At 36.5% G+C, this 23316-nt stretch overlaps 1 protein-coding gene across 3 annotated transcripts; it reads left to right on the top strand.

Moving 5' to 3' along the window:
- Nucleotides 1-384: 384 nt before the first annotated feature.
- On the top strand, nt 385-7052 carry LOC121786988 (MLO-like protein 11). 3 transcript variants are annotated; one of them, XM_042185575.1, is made up of 17 exons: nt 386-805; nt 887-1080; nt 1608-1665; nt 1817-2046; nt 2171-2287; nt 2503-2563; nt 3555-3649; nt 3906-3980; nt 4550-4635; nt 5019-5068; nt 5355-5395; nt 5556-5726; nt 5880-5915; nt 6037-6172; nt 6259-6326; nt 6404-6464; nt 6553-6826. In XM_042185575.1, exons 2-17 carry the CDS (start codon nt 946-948, stop codon nt 6684-6686), a joined length of 1554 nt encoding a protein of 517 aa, XP_042041509.1. In that variant the 5' UTR covers nt 386-805; nt 887-945; the 3' UTR covers nt 6687-6826. The 3 variants fall into 3 exon arrangements, with proteins under 3 accessions (XP_042041508.1, XP_042041509.1, XP_042041507.1); XM_042185574.1 differs by lacking the exon at nt 6037-6172 and having other exon boundaries at nt 385-490; nt 6553-7052; XM_042185573.1 differs by lacking the exon at nt 6037-6172 and having other exon boundaries at nt 387-805; nt 6553-7052.
- The last annotated feature ends 16264 nt before the right edge of the window (nt 7053-23316 follow it).

Below are 23316 nucleotides of genomic sequence, written 5' to 3'. Positions count from 1 at the left end.
GAACGAACGCTTCTGCCGCCAACCCCAACACTAACAAAAATGGTAAAAATATGAGACAAATTTTGTAGGACGGACGAAAATGGAAAAATTGGACAAATTTTCAGGGACGGAGGGAGTATATCCTAAAATTCTCATTATTAAATATTTTATGTTTTAAAAATACGACTACAATTTTATCATTATGTACTGGATTGATTATATATTAATTTTATCATTAGCAATTCAATTAGATCAAAATCCAAGAGTTTAGAGTTAGAACGGAAATCTTTTGATTCAAGTTCAAAATTAACCAACAATCTAAGTGAGATTAAGCTTGCCCCTAATCTTGATTCGTAAGTATAAATATAGGTTTGGGTGACAATAAGAGCGGTGAGAATTGTTTCCTAATTAGTGATCTTGGTTGGCCAATCAATTACGCGGTCCGACATATCATATTGCATGTATTCGTGCACACTATGCTTCAACTGGATTCAAGATTCAACACACAGGAGTGAGTTCACCTAAAGCAACAATTTTTCAAACCTTAAATCCCAGTATTCCAACACTTTCTTCCTCTCACAAAATTATCTCATTTTTTTTGTTTTGGGATTGAAAACAACAACTTTCTCATCTCATCTCATCTCATCTCATCTCTATCCGACAAATTATTCTCCTTTCCCCGGATCAATTTCTGCATTTCCATCTCAAAACTCTACTTTTTTCTTGGCGACTAAAAATGAAATCTTGTTTTTGTTTCACCGTCTTGAGAAAAAGAGATTAGACAATTGGAACAACTACTCTGCAATGGCTGCTTTTTAAGAGTAGTGTGAGTTTTTTTGTTTTTAATTAGTTGTCAAACAAAGTGGATTTTGTTTTTTACCTGTATTTTTGATGCAATGCCTTGTAGTCTAATTGAAGCATTAAGTTTTGGGGGGAGCTGTGGATTTTGAGTTTGAATTTACGAGAATGTCTAAATCCGAAGCCTCAGAAAATGATATGAGGTCTTTGGCTCTGACTCCAACATGGTCCGTGGCTTCTGTTTTGACCATGTTTGTTTTCGTTTCACTGCTTTTGGAGCGATCGATTCACCAGTTAGGACTTGTAAGTTGCATTCTGTTTAACGTTGAAATTCTTGCCTGTTTCTTGTTATACTTGTGTTATGCCAGGTTTTTGTTTTTTTGATAAATGCAGTATCTCTGTTTGATTTAAGGATACTCTGTTGTTTCGATTTCTGTAATGGATGGTTTGGATTGTTAGGCTGTTTGGCTTTGTTGATGGTGACAATGGAGTATATGTTTGCTATTTCTTCTGAGTTTACTCATGAAATCCTCTACAAATTGTGGAAATAGTGGGTTTATTTTATCTAATAATTCAATATTGCTTGATTTAAGTAAGTCAGTGGACATTGGTAGGAATGGCGACGAATTATTCGTGTGTATAGCTCCTTACATAGCTGACCCCAGTTGTCCCTTAGTTTTGTTGTTATTACGATCTTCTTTGTGTTTCAGTAGTACTAGTTATGCTTATTAAAAGGGATAGAAAAGTAGGAATGTATATATCTCCAACTTTGTCAGCAATTGAATGTCGTATTTCTATGAGCTTATGCATTCTTATACTTTCATTTTCAGTGGCTGAAGAAAACTGATCGGAAACCTTTGCTTGCTGCTGTTGAGAAAATGAAGGAAGGTAACGTGATGATTCATGCAATTCTGTATTGAGAGTCTTGTAGAATGAGAGCCGTTTGGTCTATGGAAAACTTTTCTTTTGTTGGTTCCGTATTGTTGCAACATTGGTTCTTTTCCACTCCTTGCCTCACTTAGTGACACTGCTGCTACAGAGTTGATGCTTCTCGGGTTCATATCCCTTCTCCTCACTGCAACTTCGAGCATTATATCAAACATTTGCATACCATCGAAGTTCTATGACAGTGCGTTTGCCCCGTGCACAAAGAAAGAAGTCGATGAGGAAACAGAAGATTTACAGGAGCGTGGACTTCTGACGACCTTCTTTGGTCATCACTCACACAGGAGAGTATTGATGGATCTAAATCAGAATACTTGCTCAGAGGCATGTTATTGTAATAAAATCATGAGCCAAAATACACACTTATGTTTCTTTCCCATAGTTGTCATATGGTTTAATCTTTTCATATCTGTATACAAACTTACAGAGTTTATGACCTCTCGCGCAGAACAGCGAACCGTTTGTGTCTTATGAAGGACTCGAGCAGCTCCATAGGTTCATTTTTGTTATGGCGATTACACACATATCTTACAGCTGCCTAACAATGTTGTTGGCAATTGTAAAGGTAGTACTTTGATGGTTCAGTGTATTTGCTACTGAAATACCTATCAGGCTATTTTCATATATGGCATTTCTAAAAATATTTTTCGAATTTATTTCAATCCTTTTATCAAGTTAAGAGATTCCACTATGTATTTTCTATTATTTCAAAAGTTTATGAATATGACCTTGTTTGCCCCTTCAAGAGTTCTAATATTTGTTGCTCAACATTTCTACTAGATTCACAGTTGGAGAGCATGGGAGGATGAGGCTCACTTGGACAGGCATAACTCTTTAAGTGGTAAATACAAAGCAATTTGTTTATACTGCAATTTGACCTTGTAACTTATTTACTGTGACATTTGTTTTTCTCAATATGAATTCTTGAAATTATGCTTCTTTTGAGTATCAGACATGGATTTTGAATGAACTGAAAAGAGCCCCTTAATAAACTGCCAATGAAGGCTATAGACTAAAATGCTAACTTTATTTGAGGAGAGAGTTATAACAATGAAATATTTCACCTCATTCTGCTATCCTGGGCTTTAAATCTCAAGATTTTCCGAATTAACTTGTACCATTTTGATTTGGCTCACACCACAAGTAGGTAGCATATAGTCTGTGGTTAAAACGGATTCATGCTCTGGCTACTGGCTAGAAATGAATTTCTGTTGATAATTTCATATAAAAGCTTAAACTTTAGAGAGGAAAATCATTCAATGATATCTAGTAACTTCAATAAGAATTCTGATTTTCCTTGTAATCTTTTAAATATAATGGTAGGCAGTGGGTTTTGAGCAGATACCCTTTTTATGGCCCGGGTATTGTAGCATGTTGCATGATTACCTCATCAAAAAACTTAGGGGAAAATCATGTACTAATATTTAATTGCTATAACATTTTCCCTTCACATAATGATATCAGAATTTCTATATAACTTGAGCTCTTTGCCTCTAAATGCCTGATATTTAATACTCCCTCCGTCTCATCTCAAGTGAACGTGAGTTAAGAAATGATATTTATTGAGTTAAGAGGAGAGAGAATCAAGTAGAGAAGAATAGAGGGAATAATGTAGGAGAGAGTAAAGGTGTTGCTTTTTGCTCAAAAGGAAATTGATCACTTGGGACGACGAAAAATAGAATATCAATCAGTTATAGTGGGACGGAGGGAGTAACTAATAATGTAACTAGAAGTGGAAGTGAACAAATATGAATAATTCAACTAAGACTCATGCTCTGGGCATCACCGAGTCAGTAGCTTTAATATTTACTCATGCATTTTCATCTGTGCAGCAAAAACCAGAGCAATGACAATGCAGAGGCAATCAACTTTTGTGAGACTCCATACATCAACTCCTATGCAGAGGAACAACTTTTTCGTTTGGGTGGTAGGTTCACTGAGATCTTGCATGAAGAGCTCATTATTGTTGTTGTCTAACATGGATCATGGTTATATCATAATCTTGAATGATTTAATTATGATACCTATTTGCATAAGGGAACTGTTCTTCATTTCACTCGCTAAATTCTTATTGTCCATTCATTTATAAATATTTGTTTGCAATAGTTGATGTTTTAAGATGATGCTCTATGAGAGGCTAGACACAATATTCATCTGATTAGATAGTATTGATGCATATCCAGACATGCTTCTTCCGCCAGTTTGGGAGTTCAGTTGCTCGTGCAGATTACCTTACCCTTCGTCAAGGATTCATCACGGTACGTGAACATTAACTTCATTTCATTATTCTCTAAAGTAGAAAAACATGTACTATGATTTATGTTCAAAGCGTTGTTCTCCATGAAAAAATTCCATTACTTCAATACTTGTTTCCAAATACGACGACAAGTCAGGACAATTTATTGCAAAATGACGTCGGGTTTTTAGGCTGCAGAAATTTCTGTCCTAACAGGTACTTGAATCCAGTGTATACACCTAGGATGACTTATCTCTCAAACCTATAATTTAGAAACGCCTATCTGCATGGACACTATTGACATTCATGAAAGCAATTATTATAGATGTCTCATACTTGATCTCTTTGGTATATCGTTTATATGCCATTTTCTTCGAAAGATGACGTCTTATATAACCACTTTGTCAACTTTCCATACAAAAATGCACCTCACAAATGCTGCTATCGATAGATAATTATTTTATCTCCCTGTTTCCCCGTACATGGATTTTCCTTAAGCCACTTTACTTTCCATTGGATTCACATCAATTTAAGTTTTGAATTGGACACATTAAGCTTAGTGTTTACTTTTCTATTTCTCTTTTATGGCAGAACCACAACCTCACATCAACATATGATTTCCACAGCTATATGATTCGTTCTATGGAAGAAGAGTTTCAAAGGATAGTTGGTGTCAGGTATGGAAAATTATCATTCCAAATGTCAATAGTTCTAACAATCTTCATTACTCAAACATCATACTCTTGCTTCTTAAACTAAGGCAAAAGTTCTATGCTAGATTGGCAGAATTCCAAGCTCCTATCATTTTGACTGACAGCGGAGCTAGAATAACTGAAGTTAATGTTCATAAACTGTTAATAGTACTTTTTACTACTTATCATGTGCCAATAAATGAAGGATTATAGTACATCTCTATTTGTGCAGTCTAATCCCAAAGTTTTAAATCTAGTATGAGCTGGCGTGAGCTGTGTACGAAGCTAATTAGTTCAAATCCGTTAATATATGTGTTGCTCTATGATCATTGTGAAAGCTTTCTGACACACCCTTGTGGATTTTACAGCGCTCCACTCTGGGGATTTGTTGTTGCTTTTATGCTGTTCAATGTAAAAGGTTGGTTAGTTAAAAGCTCCTATCATAACTCTCTCTCTCTCGGAAATGATGAGATTGACAATGGTTCATTTTCTGGTGAAACTACATTATCACTAGAGAAGATTGTCCTTATTTTTTCAATACAACTCATTTACGTGTGCAACATAATACTTGTTTGCAATCATATCCTGCTCACTTCGCTCTCGGATACTCCTACCACCACTTTAGCAGTAATGTTTATGTTATGTGCCTTTCACTTGATTTCTTGTCCACGTATTTGATCTTCTGTCCTCAACTTTTATTGCAGGATCCCATCTTTACTTCTGGATTGCACTTATTCCTGTCACCGTAAGTTACAAAACAGAAGCATATTTTTATCATTGGATATATGTTTGAGATTTTGTGTCTTAGCTTAGGACAAGTTTGATGCTCAATAAGTTGCATTCAGAAATGGGACAAAAAAGTAGGAGATTTCTTCATTTAAATAGCAGATTGTGTTGAATTGCAGCTTGTTCTACTTGTTGGCACAAAGCTGCAACATATCATAGCAACCTTGGCACTAGAGAGTGCGGGAATAACTGGGAGTTTTAACCGACCTAAGTTTAGACCCCGAGATGAACTGTTTTGGTTCAAGAAGCCAGAGCTGTTGCTGACCTTGATTCATTTAGTCCTGTTCCAGGTTTGCTACTTCTATTGGATATTCACATATGGGTTGTGCTTGTGCGTGTCTGTAATGTCCGCGTGTTTCCTTTGAATTACCTAGTGGTGTATGTTATGTTCCCGTTGAAAAATAAATTTAACACTAATGATTTCTACATTAACGCTATTGCAGAATTCATTTGAGCTCGCTTCATTCTTCTGGTTCTGGGTATGTCCTCCATTCTAGCTTTGGTTAATTTTCTTTCAAATCTTTCAAATAGTTAATAGTATAAGAATATGATGTGAAAAGATCACGAGATTTTAATGACCTGTGATATAAGTTCTCAAAGTTGGCATGCTCCAGAATTAATATTTTCAAGAAAGATATGCCTAGCATCAGGAGCCAAATTCATCATTCATCAAACTGGCTTTCCCACAAATGTCACAATTTTTTTACAATGGATAATTCGATGACTGAAGTGAAAGGTTGTGATATTCATATGCTTAAAGTTTTTGTTAATTTCAACATCGTAAATGAGGAAGTTGTGACGATTCTTTGTCTTACATTGCAGTGGCAGTTTGGCTACAAGTCTTGCTTCATAAGGAACCACTTACTAGTCTATTTACGAATAATTGTTGGGTACGCGTGCTGACTTCAATTTTTGCCACCCCCTCCCCAAAGATGACCTGGAGATTAAGATTCTCGTGTTTCTCCAGGTTTGCAGGGCAATTCTTGTGCAGCTACAGCACCCTACCTCTGTATGCATTAGTTACACAGGTGATGCGAAGCTTAAATCCTCAATAACACAAACATGTCTATGTTAGATTGCTCTCTTTTAATGTTTTGTTTCTTTTCGTTTGTTTAGATGGGAACGAACTACAAGGCAGCTCTGATCCCACGCAACATACGAGACACAATCCACGGATGGGGAAAGGCAGCTCGGAGGAGGAGAAAAATGGGCGCTTTCACAGACGATTCCACCTTCCGCACAGATACTAGCACGGTCATGTCAGTCGAAGAAGATGACCATCAGTTAATAGATAGGTCCCGATTCGCCCCTCAGTCAGCTACAGAAATCGAACTGCAACAAACCACGGTTGCAATCAGCGATGATCAGTCCCCACCATCTGCTAACGAGGGTTCAACTCTGGTCGGTACACCTCTCCTCCACTCTGCTTCTGATTCTTCCCCGGTTTCTTTGAGAATTCCACAAGAAATGGCACCAAGATATTCCTCCAAGCCGCGGTAGAAATTATAGTTTGCTAGTAGTTGTAACATACACACTTTGGTAGATGAAAACAGATGTGAACATTGAGAACGTTGTTGTATCAGAATCTGCAAAGAATTTTTGTTCTGTGTTTTCAAGTTTATGTTTAAGTAAAATTCATAGTCAAACAACTCTATCTTCGTTTTAATCCCAAGTAGTTTTAATGTACTCGTAATATTTAGCTTATAATTTAAAAGTTCTCGTAGTATAGTTTTGCATGTTTGCTGAATCTCCCCACAAGCAAATTAGCTCAAGATTTGTTTTTGTTAAGAAACAACAGAAGATTACATTAAATATAAGCATATATGATTGATAGAGGTTTCAATCAAATAAAAAGTTGAAACAAACATAGAATTAAAGGAGGATAGTGAAATGAAAGAAAGATGTTGAATAAAATGACCCATTGCTGACCACAAATACCTTCACCAAAAGAGTAAAAATTACAATTTTGGTCTTATACATATGACACAGAAATATGATGTTTGGTCCAAAACATTTATTTTTAATCAAGTCCTAAACAAATGTAATCGCCATTTTTGATGCTTCCATAAAAATCAAACGATCAACTGTGAAATTTTGACTAAATTAGAATATTAATCCATGATTAATTAAAATAAAATAAAACAGAAAATAGAAATAATAATAAATTCACTTTGCCTCTCTTCTTCTCTCCCATCCTATCTCTTTAATTTCTTCTCTCCCGTCAGCCACAAATCACAGGAGCTACGGCCACCGGCTGCAGCCTGAGTAGTGCTCAAATTCTTGATGACGAAGCTGAAATCATAAACTTCGAAACCCCCTACCTCCTTATAAACATCTACCCTCGTCACATTCTCCCCATTGTCAATCTCCGCGAAGTGAAACAACGTGTAATCCCACTTGACGTCCACCGGGAGCTCGTAAGCACCCCACCGCCGCCGCCGCCAACTCCGAACGCGGTGATCGTCGTCTCGTAGATCTTTCCGGGAGAAGTAATGAGGCTTGTGTCTGCACAAGCCACATCCTTGATTGCAGAAATCACTTTAATCGTTTCACTGTTGGTGATGGCGACGGATTTCAACGTGAGACCGTAGTCTGATAGCCACGAGTGGCCAAATACGTCGGTGTCGTTGGTGAATCCGGGGCCCCATTGATCGGAGCCGTAGAAGAAGCGCTCGTAATTGATAAGAATATAATTGGTCGAATTCAAGTGGTAGTTGAAAGGATAGGCATCATTGTCGATTCGAGTGAGGTCAATCTACGAGACGAGCGGGGAATCAGTAGAAGCAAGGTCGGCGGTGTAAGTTTTATATCATATATGTGACATGTGATAGAAAGAATTGAATTATTATTACTATAATATACTCCCTCCGTCCCCTAATAAGAGTCGCTCTTTGACCGGGCACGAGTTTTAAGAAATGTAGGGAATAGTTGGTTGAAAAAGTTAGTGGAATGTGAGACCTATATTTTTATATTGGTTTTATAATAAAATGTGAGTGGAGTGAGTTAGTGGAATGTGGGGCCTACTACCATTTATGGTAAAAATGAAGAGTGACTCTTAATGGGGGACGGCCCAAAATGGAAATTAGCGACTCTTATTCGGGGACGGAGGGAGTATTAACTTGGTATAAAACACATTTTCTCTAATCAATTAATTATAGTATTAATTGGAAAAAGTGGACGTATAACCACTTAGCCATAATATATTCCCAAAATCATAATTAGTCATTAAGTTTGACTAATATCACGTTCCTATACTAATAAGAAAACAAAATATAAATATGTATATATAAGGGCGGATTTGATTGCCATTAATCAGAAAAATCGTGGTAGTCATTATAGTGAAAGGAATGTTTCATTCCTACTAAGGAAGAAAAAGGATGCATATATACATATATATATATATATATATAGGGTTGCGTTAAAGATAGAACCATTCTTAAGTGTAGAACCTAGAACTCTACATATTTTATTCATTGGATGAGGAAAAAATGACGGTCAAGATTAAAAATCATACATATTAGACTATGTTTTCACGACATTCCGGACTCAACATGTGAAAAAACTCACATGTTGATGGAAGAATGAATGAAACGAAGAAGAGTCCATGCATGCTTTATTTTTCACTTATCTGCATTCACCCATTAATAATAGTTTTGGTTGTAATGGGAAGTTGTTGTGCAAATCAACACCATTGGATTAAAAGATCTAACGACCTCCGTTTGGCATTTGTTCTACGTTTAAGAATGGTTCTACGTTTAAGAATGGTTCTATCTTGATCACAATCCTATATATATATATATATATATATATATATTTACCGTTAAAGGTTATGGTTAATTACTAACTAATTATTAATCACAAATTAAGATCAAATTTTAATCTTTAAATTATGAAATCTAGTGATTGAAATAATATCACGTGAATTATAGTTTAAATTAAAAAATATTAAATATACTTAAAGAGTATTGATATCAATTTTTATATGAGATATTAATTTATGTAACTCTCTCGATTTAAATTATTTTTTCTTAACAAATATATCAAATTAAAGGTAATTTCAAAAGGATTATAACGAGATATCAATTGCATATGTTCCGACAATGATTGGATGATGAAATTTTATCATTTTTATTTTAATTTTTGAATATATTGATAAATAGATTTTATATCAATAAATACATCAAACAATCTCAATATAATGTATATACAATATCAATAAAACTATGTTGATATGTTCTGATACTTGTGTTGAGATTCTCATGTCACTGTGTTGATATTTATAGTACACTATGTTGATACAAAAAAATCGTGAAAATTATTATATTATAACAGATTGACTCTTTACCCTTTTGTTGATATTTTATCTACTATTTATTGAGATACGTGAGTTTTAATCTCATCCACTCATTTAAAATCTAATGGTGTATGATTGGTCTTAGTTGTGGATTGAATATTATATGCATTTTAACATGACCTATTATAGTTTAATTAGTATTGATATGTTGTTGACTAACAAAATCAAATCAAATTATTGTGATTAATTATTTATTATGATTTTGGTATTACTTGGTAAAAAAGAAACGTCTTAATTACATAGCCACTTTGATGGAAGAGACATTAATGGTTTATTATTAGGGTTTGTCATCTCTTTGCCTGTAAATATAAGTGTGGTGATCTCATCAAATCACAAACACTACAGAGAACATACACGAGGGAAAGAGAGAGAAACAAATCCTTGGAGCTGGAGTTGCGCTATTACACCAAAGAAAGTTCGAGGAAGTCCCCTCCTTCCCCAATCGTTTCCGCTATGGATCGTCAAGGTAAGTTTTCGATCCATTATGTTTATGGTTAGTTAATGTACTAATTTTTAGCACCACAACTACTTGCAAGTATACAAGGTAGAAAGTCCAGAGCCTTTGTCTCAGCGGCAAGGAGCTTAGACATTATTATATGAGGTGTCGAGTTCGAGCCCTCTTGACATCAGTTATAATTTCCTCCTTTATATAGGAGTTTATTTAATATATTAAAAAAAGGATACAAGGCAGAAATAGTATAGCTAAAGGTCAGTACTGAGATATCGAACACATGAAATAGAATTGCAACTGGCTATCATGTATCAATCGTCAAATACTATCTTGAGAAACAGAGAATTGGGTTTGAAATTTATAAAACAAGAGATAAATAAATAAAGTAAAACAATAAAAGCAAAGAAGATAGAATCGAGCAAGTTTTAATTAGTTCTAATTAGTTCTACATTCTACGTTCATCCGACTCAAGTTTTACCACGATTTCTCCATATCATGCATCAATACTCATGTCACAATTATTGTATGAACACATAAAGATAAACCAATCAAAGCTATCACCGATCAAAGATTGACAATAATCAAGGTAACGACCAATTAGTCGAACAAAAGTTCAGGAGTAATCAAGTGCAACGAGTTCTGAACATTAAACATAAAATGAACTACATAAAAATCAATTACTATAAAACCTCAAAATTATATTGTTTAAACATTCCATAGGTACGAGACATGAAATAAACAAACAAAACCCTAGGTTGAATATTGAAGTATCCATGCTCCTCTTGCCTTGCTTCAATCTCCAATAATGGCAGAAGAATTAGATTATGGACTAGAGAGTGAGGAGCCTTGGAGGCTCCCCAAAGGGGCTATCAATTGTGTGTCAAGAATGGTTTATATTAAGAATTAGGTTATGAGGTATGTATAGGCTTGAAAAGAATTTAAACTGGGTAAAAAGTTTCCTCCAAGTAATAGCAAATATGAAATTTTTGTGCCCCATAGGTTAAGGAAAAGATTTGGCTTAACAAGGTAATGTCTTTTTTCCTTCCTTGAATTTCCGCCTAAATTTTGCACTTGACAGCTTTCCGCGACCTTCGTAGAATGGCCGTAACTTTCTCCACAGAACTCCGATTGAGATGATCAAGGTACCAACACGAAGCTCTTTCCAAGACAAAGAGAATGGAATGTAGAACGCCCTGATAGGATGTGACGACCGCATCTCCCTAGTGATAGTGAGTGTAGCTATATCGTGACTAAATAAGTCTTGGAATAAAAAGAGGTAAACATAATTGATAAGTCAAGTTCAAACATTAGTTTTGAAAGCGAAAGTGATACAAGGTCAAAATAAAATCAGAGAACGTTAACTAGGTTCATAAACTACTAGTATAAAGTTTCTAATGCAGCGGAAGAGATCAATAAAAGTAGTATGTGTGAAGACACACTACTTTGGGCTACCTATTGCTACTTATTAATACCGTTTCACAACACATTTGCCTCCTCGTTCACGTTCAACCTGCACGTTAGAAAGCAAACATGCAGGGCTGAGTATTTAATATTCTCAGTGGACATAGTGCCAAAAACATAAGTTTCATTTAAGTTTTGTCAGTCACAGTTGAGTGAACACGAGATTTTATTTAAAAAGGCACGAGTCACTAAAATTTCTTTAATTTCATAAAATTGATTGCGCAATCACATAACATAGATACCGTATCTGAAACGTATGTGAATCGAGAATGTGGCCACATTCCATGATGGTCACTGGACCAGCCAACCCGAAAGTTAGCTCACGATCCCCATATGTGTACACTAGTCCAAGTAGGGTTTGCGGCCCTACTGGGAGCCGAATTCGATTTAACATAATTGGCATAGCCAAACAGACAGGTATTCATAAAAGATCAAAATATGGCATGACAAACATGTATAGAAAATTTCACATATTCATGCTAAAAGTCATATTTTGAAATGAATGCCCACCTCAAAAGCTATTTCCTTAGCCGAAAAGTTTCTTGATTTGGTCTTAAACGACGTGCGAAGACGCCCCTTTAGAGAAATAAAGGTAATACTTAATTAGACTTAAGAAGCCAAGAAATCTTAACGTGAATGCATTCTAAGTGCATGATCATTTTATTCTATTTCCTTTTTTCATAGAAAGTCTTTAAGCATTAATTAAATCGAGTGACTTAATTTATGTGGAGGTTTATAAATTTTTCGTTTAACAAGGAGAGTATTCCCTCCTATGCATATTATTCAAGTATTAAAATAAATCCGAGGTCTATTCATTATTGCGGAATTATGTAGAGGACATTTAATTTCTTGATCGGGTAAAACATTAGGAAAGCCCGCGATTTAATTAAATTGTTATCTCAACCTTAAATTCCTTAAAGGTGGCCCAACTTCATAATATAATTTCTTCCAGGGCAGCCCATCCATTTAATAATTACTATGGGCCCAAACTAAACCGGCCCAAAAAAAATCAGCCCAACTTATACTCCTAGAACAACCGATCAATTTCTTCCTCATTTCCCAATTTGGGGAAAAGAACCCTAGCCTTCTCTCCCACTTTCTTCTCGGCAAAGACGCCGATCAGTGTTAGGGTTTTGTATACTAGAAATCACCTTTCGAGTGATTGAATACTGTAAAACTCTATATATTCTTTTCCAATGAATGCAACAGATTATTTTTGTCATAATGTTGTTATGTTTTACATTTAATGGATGTTTATTGCATATTTAAATGTATAAGCGAACGTAACAAAGTCTAAGTCTTTGTTTTAGTAGACCGGTTATGGGCGTCGTCCATTTTAAGGGAACACAATCAGTTCTGAACAAAGAAATATAAGAATTTCACAACCTAGATAGGCCTAGACTACCTATCGTGAAAGGTTACAATGTCAGTCCGATTATTTCTAAGCCTAATTGAAATAAGATGACGTTGGTATGGTATAGCACTAAAATGGTTCTAAAACGGCAAGACGAGTCTTTATGCTATCTACTGAAAGACGAGGTCTTGATAATTAATTTCTTAATCACTGTACGTTAGCATTGAGCATACGATATTGATTATCTACTATGACTTACCAATAGGTGCAGGTTTTTTGTAACCCAACGATCCTGGTATCTTGGGTAGTGACGATTAATATCTAGCGGTGCTAGGATTGCTATTATATTGAATCGTGCGCGAGGTGAGTCTCGTTTGATAACATCCACAAGAGGAGCTCGAAACAAGGTTTTATTATTCGAAACCTAGCTAGTTGGAGTTTGATTACTCTATGAATAATAAATAAGCGTTTCTTGCTAAGTCCACTCTTGGAGTTTATAATATGTTAATTAATTAAGTCCATAGCAAACATTGATTAATTAATGGATGTTTCTATCTTAAGCGAGGGAAATAAATGACAAACAAATGCAAACCCGGAATACTTGTAATTTTGGATTTGGATGGGCAGTGCAATATTACTTCTTTAGTGGCTGATTGTAATATTCCAATATAAGCTCATATTAAATTGTGGGTTCAATTTAATTAGTAAAAAGCTAATTAGGGGAGGCCATATCCAAATTCTTCCTTAGATCCCCGACTGAGCCCAATATGTGAGTTAATATAAATACGAGAATAAAGGAGACAGAAAACACACTTGTGTCTCTTAATAATTTCCGTCCCCACTATTTCAAGTAGAGGGACGATTTTGGCTCTCCTTCCGTGAGCAGGATTCTGTCTTCTTTATTCAAGTCCTAGTATTCTGGTGAAATTTGCCCACACAAATATCAGATTACAGTCCGGGATACCAGTCAGAAGATCCGAGGTCGAGTACTCAAAATCTTCACGTGGAGAAGATGCAAGCCATCTTCGATTCTTAAGTGAATCAACGAGGTAAATTGGTTAACTCCGTAGCAAGCATGTTTTAGGTATTATTTGTGCTAAAGAATATTTAAATTCAAGTTGTGAGCATGATACATGTGAGAATTACGCGAATAGAATTTATCTAAATAATATGCTAAATAGATCAAGTTTTATGTGATCCGTTAGAACGCACGCTTCCGCAGAAAACCCCTTCAATTGGTATCAGAGCCAGTCTTTGGCTCTGATTATTTAGATTTAAATTTCGTGAAATTCATATATGCATGTGTTATTTGATTGCAAAGCACGTTCTTGGTGTTTTGTTTATTTATTTTGCATGATGAACTCAAGAACTATCGAATCAAGGAACTTGAATTTTTCAACCGTACGAGACATGTGATCCGTCGGCGCTAGCGCCGAGACGGATTGCATATCGCTCGATTGAAAAAGGGTTGTCGATTGAGTGGGAGCCGAGGGTGTATGATCACGGGGCGACGCGCAGACGAGTGAGGGCTCGTGCACGCCGCCGACCGATACCGCAAACCCTAGGCGGCTCTCGCCCGAAGCCTCGACAAGGTGGTGGCTGGTGCGGCATGGCGGATCGTCCAAGAACCGTCGAGACACCGCGAGTCACCAGACCGAACCCTAGGCGGAAGGTCCAGCGCCACCCGACGAGATGTCTGGCCGAGAGCGTCGCGCCTGTGTGCGTGCCGCTAGCTTGGGCAGTGGGAGCAGCTGGAGCAATACAGGCCGAGACGGGTAGCGAGGACCTAACCGAGAGCCAGCGCCATCCATCGAGACGGCTGGTCGAGATGCGTCGGCACCCGACGGTCGAGACGACCGAGACAGGGGCGAGGCGCTTGCTGAGTGCCAGCACTACCCGACGCATCGCCTGGCCGAGACGCGGTGCGCGTCGTGATCCGACGACGAACTCGTCGGATCTTTGTCGTTCATCGTTCGTGCGAACCTCGTGTGATGAGATAACGATGAAAGATTATTTTAATGATTATTTAATTGTTAATTAAAAGATATCATTAAAATATTATTATTTATTGGAAATAAAATATTTTGGGAAGATTTCCCTAGATTTTAGGAATATTTATATTATTATCCATATCTATGGAAATAAATAACATTATTTTGATTCCTAGATGATATGGACAAGAATAATTTAATAGTTTCCTAATAATCATATATCTAGAATCCTAATAAGGATATATATGTAAGAATACATTAAATAATAAAAATTACTCTTCCAAATCTTGAACATGGAAATAATTTGAATTTAATTTTTCATGTCTTATTAAGAATTAAATAACTTGTTTATTTTAGATATATTTTATTTGGACATGGATAAGAATTAAATTCTAGAACAATGGTTTCCTAAAGGAAGATACCAAAGTATATAAAAATTTAATTATCCAGGAAATTAAATACCAACAGAATTTAATTAAGCGTTAATCTGCCTCAAGGCTAAGAATAATTAAAGGAAAAACCATAACCCAAATATCTAAGCTATAATTACGAACTTAATGTTTGTATATGGTCTCCATCAATTGACCTGCAATTTATGAAGCTTATTTCCAATATTATCGCCACCCATTATGTGGGGACAATAATCCTACGAAATAGCAAGTTTATAATGGCGGACTTCTCAAAGATAAATAGTATGAACTAGAATGTGGTTTCCAATATTATCGCCACCCATTATGTGGGGACAATAATCCTAAGAAACTGCGAGATTCAGAAGTTCACATAGGATTTATGAGATAGCTTGATCTTGTTAGCAACACATAAACATTGTTATGGGAGTGTGTTGTAGAAATGAGACTCTGTAATGCTAAATTTGGTGGCCTTGCTTAGGCAACATTAGGCGGCCATGCCATTATGTGGTCTCTGGACTATTCGTCGGTGTTGTGACCAGTAAAATTGTAGAGTTTTAATGCGTATTGACCTCTTATGGAGGGTACAAAATTTTAATTTTACAGTTGTAAGATTTTGAAAAGTTTTATGGTTATTATAATCAAACTTCTTACATAAGTTTATGACAAATAGTAAATACTCTGTTTTGAAGTGCAAACTAAATCGTCAAGATGTCATTCAATCATCTTTCTGCAGTTCTTAAAGAAAACAAACTCGAGGGCCAAAATTACATAGAATGGAAACAAAACTTGGACGTCGTTCTTACAGCAGAAGAGTACAGCTTTGTACTCACAACCCCGCGACTTCCAGTGCCGCCGGCTAATGCTGCGGCAGGAGTCAGAGATGCACACAGACGGTGGCATAAGGTGAATGAGATGGCTTAGTGCTACATGTTGGCTTCTATGTCTTCAGTACTCAAGCATCAGCATTGTGCCATGGAAACGGCCGCCGAGATCATGCAGAATCTCAAGAATCTTTCTGGTACTCAGAATCGAATGACTAAGTCTCTAGCCTTTTGGAGTATCATGTCGAAGACAATGAAGGAAGGCTCGTCAGTGAGGGACCATGTCCTCGAGATGATGGTCCACCTCAACCAAATTGAGGTTTTGGGAGGGACGATCGATCCCGAGTCCCAAGTAACAATCACCCTTCAAAGTCTTCCCCCTAGTTTCCAGCAGTTCAAGCTCAATTTCGAGATGAACAAAAGGAATTACACCTTGGCAGAGCTGTTGACTGAACTTCAGTCAGCGGAGGACCTTATGGTTCAAGCTAAGGCGGCCATGATGACTTTGGCGCCTCGTTCCTCTGGCTATAAGCCTGGCGTAGGAAAGAAGTCGGCACCGAACTCAGGAGCGGCCAAGATGGCTAAGGGAAAGAAGAAGAAGAGAGCAAACAAGAAGCCCACGAGGAAGTGTTTCAAGTGTGGTGAGAAGGGGCATTGGAAGCCAGACTGTCCTAAAAGGGGTAAGGCTATACGTATGCACAAGGCTCTAGTAGTAGAGTCTTGTTTGACTTCGACATCTACTTGTACTTGGGTTATTGACACAGGAGCCACTGATCATATTTGTTTTGATCCTGACTTAATGCAGGTGACAAGACGACTACATGATCGTGAGATCGAAGTCCAGTTGGGCGACGCTACAAAAGTGACGGCCGTTGCAGTGGGAGGCATTTATTTGCGTTTTAGTAGTGATAGAATTTTGATTTTGAAGAATGTTTTGTTGATACCTTCTTTTAGAAGAAATTTAATTTCAGTTTCTAAATTGGTTTTTAATGGATATTCGATTTCTTTTAATGACAATTGCGTTATTAAGAAAGATGGTTCTTATATCTGTCGTGGTATCATGGAAAACAATCTGTACACAATCACGTCTACACAATTTAATAATCACAAATCAGAACTCAATACAAATCGAAAATTTCAAAGAAACGAAAAGAACCTTCAAGTTCAATGAACGAAACATACATATGGAACCTTAGACTTGGTCATGCCAATGAAAGGAGGATCCATTCTCTTGTGGAACAAGATCTTATTAAAGGTCTAGAGGAGGAGCCTTTTCATAAGTGTGAGTCATGCTTAGAAGACAAGATGACCAGGAAGCCTTTTCAGGCTAAGGGCAATAGGGCCAAGGAAATACTTGAGCTCGTTCATACTGATGTGTGTCGACCAATGTCCACCGAGGCAAGAGGTGGTTTTCGATATTTCATCACATTTATTGATGACTTCTCGAGGATTGGATATGTCTATTTGATGCGCCACAAGTCAGAATCCTTTGACAAGTTCAAAGACTTTAAGGCTTATATGGAGACGTATCATGGAAAGAGTATCAAACGCCTACGATCTGATCACGGAGGCGAGTACCTCAGTGCCGAGTTTTTGGACTACTTATCGGAGTCGGGAACTGAGTCCCAACTGGCTGCGCCGAGCACGCCCCAGCAGAATGGCGTAGCTGAAAGAAGGAACAAGACCTTGTTAAACATGGTCCGATCGATGATGAGTTATGCACGGCTACCTGTTTCGTTTTGGGGACATGCCTTGCTTTCCGCAGGCCATATATTAGACAACTTACCGTCAAAATCCGTGCCTACTACTCCTTATGAGTTGTGGACTGGGCGCAACCCCAATCTAGCACATCTAAAGATTTGGGGTTGCCTGGCTCATGTATTGGAAAAAGATCCAACTAAGCTAGGATCAAGGACGGAGGTATGTTTGTTTATAGGGTACCCTAGAGGATCGAAAGCTTATGAATTCTTTAGTCTCTGAGACAAGAAAGTAATTGTGAGTACTCACGCGACATTCTTAGAGGAAGACTATGTAATGAATCATAAACCCAGCAGTGAAGTGGCTCTAGATGAGCTAACTTCTTAAGCTGACTGTACAAAGGCATGTACGCTCAAAGCATCTTTGTAACATCCCAAAAATTTGTGACTCTTTTTATATGGTTTTTTGAAATTTGGATTATGAAACTTTTGTTTCTATGCGATTAAGTAATTTTGTGAATAAAATTGTCGTGGGTGATGTGGAGTAAAGTGTTTAATATTTTGCAATGTTGGGAATGAATTAAATAGGATCATGCATGTATTTTTCTAGTCAATTCTTTGAAATTTTCGGCCCTCATTATTTTTGTTGAGGAGAATTATTTTGTTTCCTTTTTGGTGAGACCCTTTTTATTCAAATTAATGTCTATGTCTAATTAATTGGGAATGTGAATATTTCCTTTTAATTCTCACCTATATCACACGCCCATGCTCTTATATTTTTTTTTCCTTGAGGAAATTTATTTATTTGTTACCTATTATATGAGAGTCTTTTCCCATAAAGAAATTACCAAATTTAAATCCTATTCTATTTAATTGAGGATTTAAATAATTTTCTTGTGCAATTCCTTATTGAAATTTTCGGCCCCCACCATTATTTTCATACTTGGAGATTTAATTTATTTTGTTCCCTTGTTTATGAAATATTCACTTTTATTTCCTAAGTTGTGAATATATTCTCTCCAAGTAAATACCAAATAAATTCCTTGCTATTCCTACATGGAATTTTCAAAAATTTCCTCCCCTTCCCACATGCTTATTTTATTCTTTTAATTGTGGAATTTATTTAATTTTTCCCCACAATTAATTAATTAATTTTAAACCTAACCCTAATCCTATAAAAACACCTAAACTAAACCCTAGCCCCCATTCTCCCTCAATTTTCGTGCCTCCCTCCTCCCTCTCCACATTCTCTCCAAAAACTTCTTCCACCATTGTTTCTTGCATCAATTGGAGTGGATTTTTCAAGAGTTTCCGACGAATCGTGTCAACGCTTGTTTCTACCCTTCGTTTTCTTGATTCAAGAAGGTATAACTAAGATTTTCTTCTCATCTCCTTCGTTGAAACTTTATTCTTGAATCTTACATGCATATAGAGGGTGTATGATTGATAGATCGCAAAAATTATCGATGGGAAGGTGTGATTTCATAAGAACTTTGATAATTATGTGTTGTTGATTGAGTTCATGTGAAATTTGATTTAAATCTTTGGTGAATGACGTGAATTTATGTGCAAACATGTTTATGAGAAACTTTTAGGCATGATTGTGTGTTATAAGCATGAAAAATTTGTATTTGTTTGATTGAAGAAGAAACCCTAAATTCGAAATCATGAGCCTGAAATCTGTGACGTTCGATTAGTGGATTCTGATGTGTAATTGACCCATCAAACGATCGAATTTTGATATGAAATTTTTACTGAGTAAACTTCAAGGTATTTTCTGTGTCTCGTGTAAATTTCAGCCCATTTTGTCGAAGAATGAAATTTTAATAAATTTTTAAAGTTGACTGCGCAATTCTGCCTGAAACTTGTGTTCTCGCCAAGAATGCTTCGTATTCTGTTTGACCAACAAAATGACCTCCGTTTGATGTGATTCTTGAACTATATAATAATTTGAAGTGTCTTCTGAGTTGTGTAAAATTTTCAGCCTTTTTGGGCATTGGATGAATTTATGGTGAAATTTTCAAATGAACTGCGCAGTGCTGTTAGAAATTTTATGTTCCGACCAGAGGGTTTAATATTTGTTTTGACTGACTAAACGACGTGATTTCAGTGTGAAGATTTGTATGGATGAACTTGAATGTGTCTTCTCTGTTGTAACCAAAATTTAGCTTCATATGAGGTCGGGTGAATCTTTACTGATTTTTACAACACGGTCGCGCAGTTCTGCCAGTTTTCTGCCTTGATAAAATGACACTTATTTTCAAGTTTAAAAGTATTATATGATGCATGTATGTACAAGGAACGTGTTTAATGATGTGATCACGTGCGATAAGTTGAAATATACTACGGTGTGTTTTTCCATCTTTGTGATGAACGTTGGGTTGGGTATTTGAGAAAAACGATGAGAGAGAAACGATAGGACATGCATAGTAATATGATTTTGTGGAAGGCTGACTTGTGTTGTCGTTGACAAGGGTGATTGTGTATTCGTGAACTCGAGGAACGAGAGTTGCCATAAGTTGGATTGTGAATTGTTAAGCGAACGAGGTGGGCTTTCTTTTCAAACCTCTTATTTTTCCGAAAATACCATGTGGCGTTATAAGGGTGGTTTAACTTGTTATGTCATGCCATGTTGTTTTTGGTTTATGAGATTGTTGCCTGATGCCTAGTTCGTCTGAGTTTACTCCGTTAGGCTATATGGCTGTGTTGTGAAACGAATTCGGGTCTGAGTAGGGCCGCAAACCCTATCAGGCTGTGTACACTGGTGGGATCGGGAGCCGTCCTTGCTAGTCGGCCGGTCTCGTGGGCGAATAGCGTGGCCACACTTTCGTCACACATGGAATGATGATTGTGATTGATGGATTGTTGAGAAAATGGGGAGATTATTTGACTGGCCAGTCTATGAAACGTTTTTGTGTTCTCGTGATATTTCTTTACTACGTATAAAACTCGAGATCACAGGTATGGATGACATAACTAATATAAACTGTTTTCGGCATGAGCCCATTGAGTACAACAAGTACTCAGCCTTGCATATTCTTTTTCTTTATGTGCAGGTTGAGCGGGATGTTGTGGAGGATGTTGAGTTGGCCTAAGAACCTAGGATGGTTATGTCTTCATACATAGGCGTTATCCTTGACTCTCTTTAAACCTTATTTCCGCTGCTATATTTTGAACTATGTCTCAAGACTCTAATATTTTTCGTACTGTGTTTGAGCATGCTTGGTTGTGTTAGGTTTTAAATGAGTATTTACATTGTCATCCGAAAATGGTGTTTCCATAAATTAAACTAAATGTTTTTCTTTAGAAGTTAATTGGGTTTGTTTTAAAGTTTATTTTCTCCGCTGCTTCTTTTAAACGTATGTATCTTAAGTCATTTCTAATTAACAGTGAATTTATAACATTAAGTTTCTTTAAACTAAACTTTTGTTGTCTAAACTTTTAATGAACTAAAATGTTCTTCTTTCTTTAAAGCTAATTAAGTTTCCATTAAAGTGCTATCCTTAAATGTTGTCGTTTTTGTTGTCCCTTGGTCACGATCGCCGCGATGTGGTACCCCTAGTATGGGCGGTCGTGACAGAGTGGTATCAGAGCTTCGTTCTTTCGCTCTGGTCCGAGAGTCTTCTTTTACCTTAAGTCTAGATTAGTGAACCCTATTGACTAGAAGTGTCACGAGGCTCAACATCCAAAGCATCACGCTCAACCAAGGAAAGTGAGGTATGTTTGAAGTTGTTGAAAGCATGTGAGATCAATGCATGAAATTGATGATGACATGATGATGATGTTTTGGGCAAGTGTACGCATGTGAATGAATGTTATGCGTAAAGATGAATTGTGACGATATGACTTTGTGGAATATGAGTATAATCGACATGATAATCTAAGCGCGTGTTATATATGTGAATACAATATTGTGATAGTGTGAACATGTGGAATATGAGCATGAATTGACAAGATGATTTAAGCACGTATTGTATGTGTGAATAAGATATTGTCATGGTACGATTATGTGAGACATGAGCGAGATTGATATGATGACCTAAGTATGTGTTATATGTGTGGAAATGATATGACGTAAGCATGTGAACATAGGAAGATGGAGTGTTTTACATGAAAGATGGAAATTGATGAGTTGTTGTGAGAATGTTGAAATTTTTGAGAAAAAAAAAATGAGTAATCTAAAAATGTTGTTTCAAACACATATGTGAAGTGCATGAGTGTTTTGTTTGGAATGCATTTAAATATGTTGTGAGCTTTGAAAGATTCGCATGAGTGTTTTGTTTGGAATGCATTTAAATATGTTGTGAGCTTTGAAAGATTCGCATGGTGTTTTGACATGTAAAAAAAATGGAAAAAGGGTTTTGCGGTTGATGTTTTACAATATTTAATGACTAGTTGTTCTAGTGGAGTTTGATTGAGGAAAAATGTTTATGTTGTGGAAAGTTATTGGAATTTTTGAAAATATATATATATATATATCTTTGAACTTTAAATGAAAACATGTAAGTTCTTTCTTTTGGGAAAATTACTGATCAATGGAAAATGTTGTGTTCACGAATGGTTAAAAAAGAATTGAGTTTCGACACAAAAAAATAATAACTTTTTCGTTTGGAAAATTGAGCTATGAAAGTGTGACGTTATGTATGTTATGAGGTGCGAAAATGTAAGGAAATTTTGTTTCAAAAGTTTTGAATATAATTGTGAAGTTCGAAAGTGTTTTGTTATGGGATGTGAAAATGTGGTGTGTTTATCTTGAGGTATGAATTACGTTAGATGATGATCTAGGAGATGATGAATCGTATGGTGAACTTAGAGTACCTAAAATATAAGCCTAGTTGACCGTGTGAATCGTAGTTCTAAGTTGAAAACTTACCTATTGCTTTTCCGAGCAATGGAACGTACGGGAATATGAGAGTTGAGGCAAACGCCTAAGTCAAGGTGCGAGACACGAAGAACCGATGCTAAGAGATATTTTTATGCAACGACAAGGGATCATACTCGTGATTTAAATTAGTATAGTTTAATCTTGTGTAAGTGGAAGCACGATGGACATGATCTCCATACCCTGCTAAGGAGCACGAGGATGATAACCATGTCCTACGAGGATAGTCATTATGACAGGCAAAGAATTTTATGAAGATATGGATTTCAACTATCGTTATTAGTGGCAATGACACGAAGAATCTCAGCGTGGGATCCACAGTTCTTAGAGCGATGTTACCAGTTTCGGCGTGCGAAAGATGAACAAGGAGGTGCGACTTTAATAGCTGGAACAAACTATTCTAATCAACAGTTCTTACTTGGATTATAAGAAGTTACCTTTCAGGACCTTTCAAATAGC

The sequence above is a fragment of the Salvia splendens genome, chromosome 22, assembly GCF_004379255.2.
Source record: "Salvia splendens isolate huo1 chromosome 22, SspV2, whole genome shotgun sequence".
Lineage (NCBI taxonomy): Eukaryota > Viridiplantae > Streptophyta > Magnoliopsida > Lamiales > Lamiaceae > Salvia > Salvia splendens.
The sequence above is the reverse complement of the archived record's forward strand: the minus strand, read 5'-3'. Positions and strand labels throughout refer to the sequence as shown.

Coding starts and splice junctions, on each gene's coding strand:
- LOC121786988 (XM_042185574.1), top strand. CDS start 946: ATGTCTAAATCCGAAGCCTCAGAAAATGATATGAGGTCTTTGGCTCTG. Junction 3,981..4,549: donor TTCGTCAAGGATTCATCACG/GTACGTGAACAT, acceptor CTTTTATGGCAG/AACCACAACCTCACATCAAC. Junction 5,396..5,555: donor TTGCACTTATTCCTGTCACC/GTAAGTTACAAA, acceptor GTTGAATTGCAG/CTTGTTCTACTTGTTGGCAC.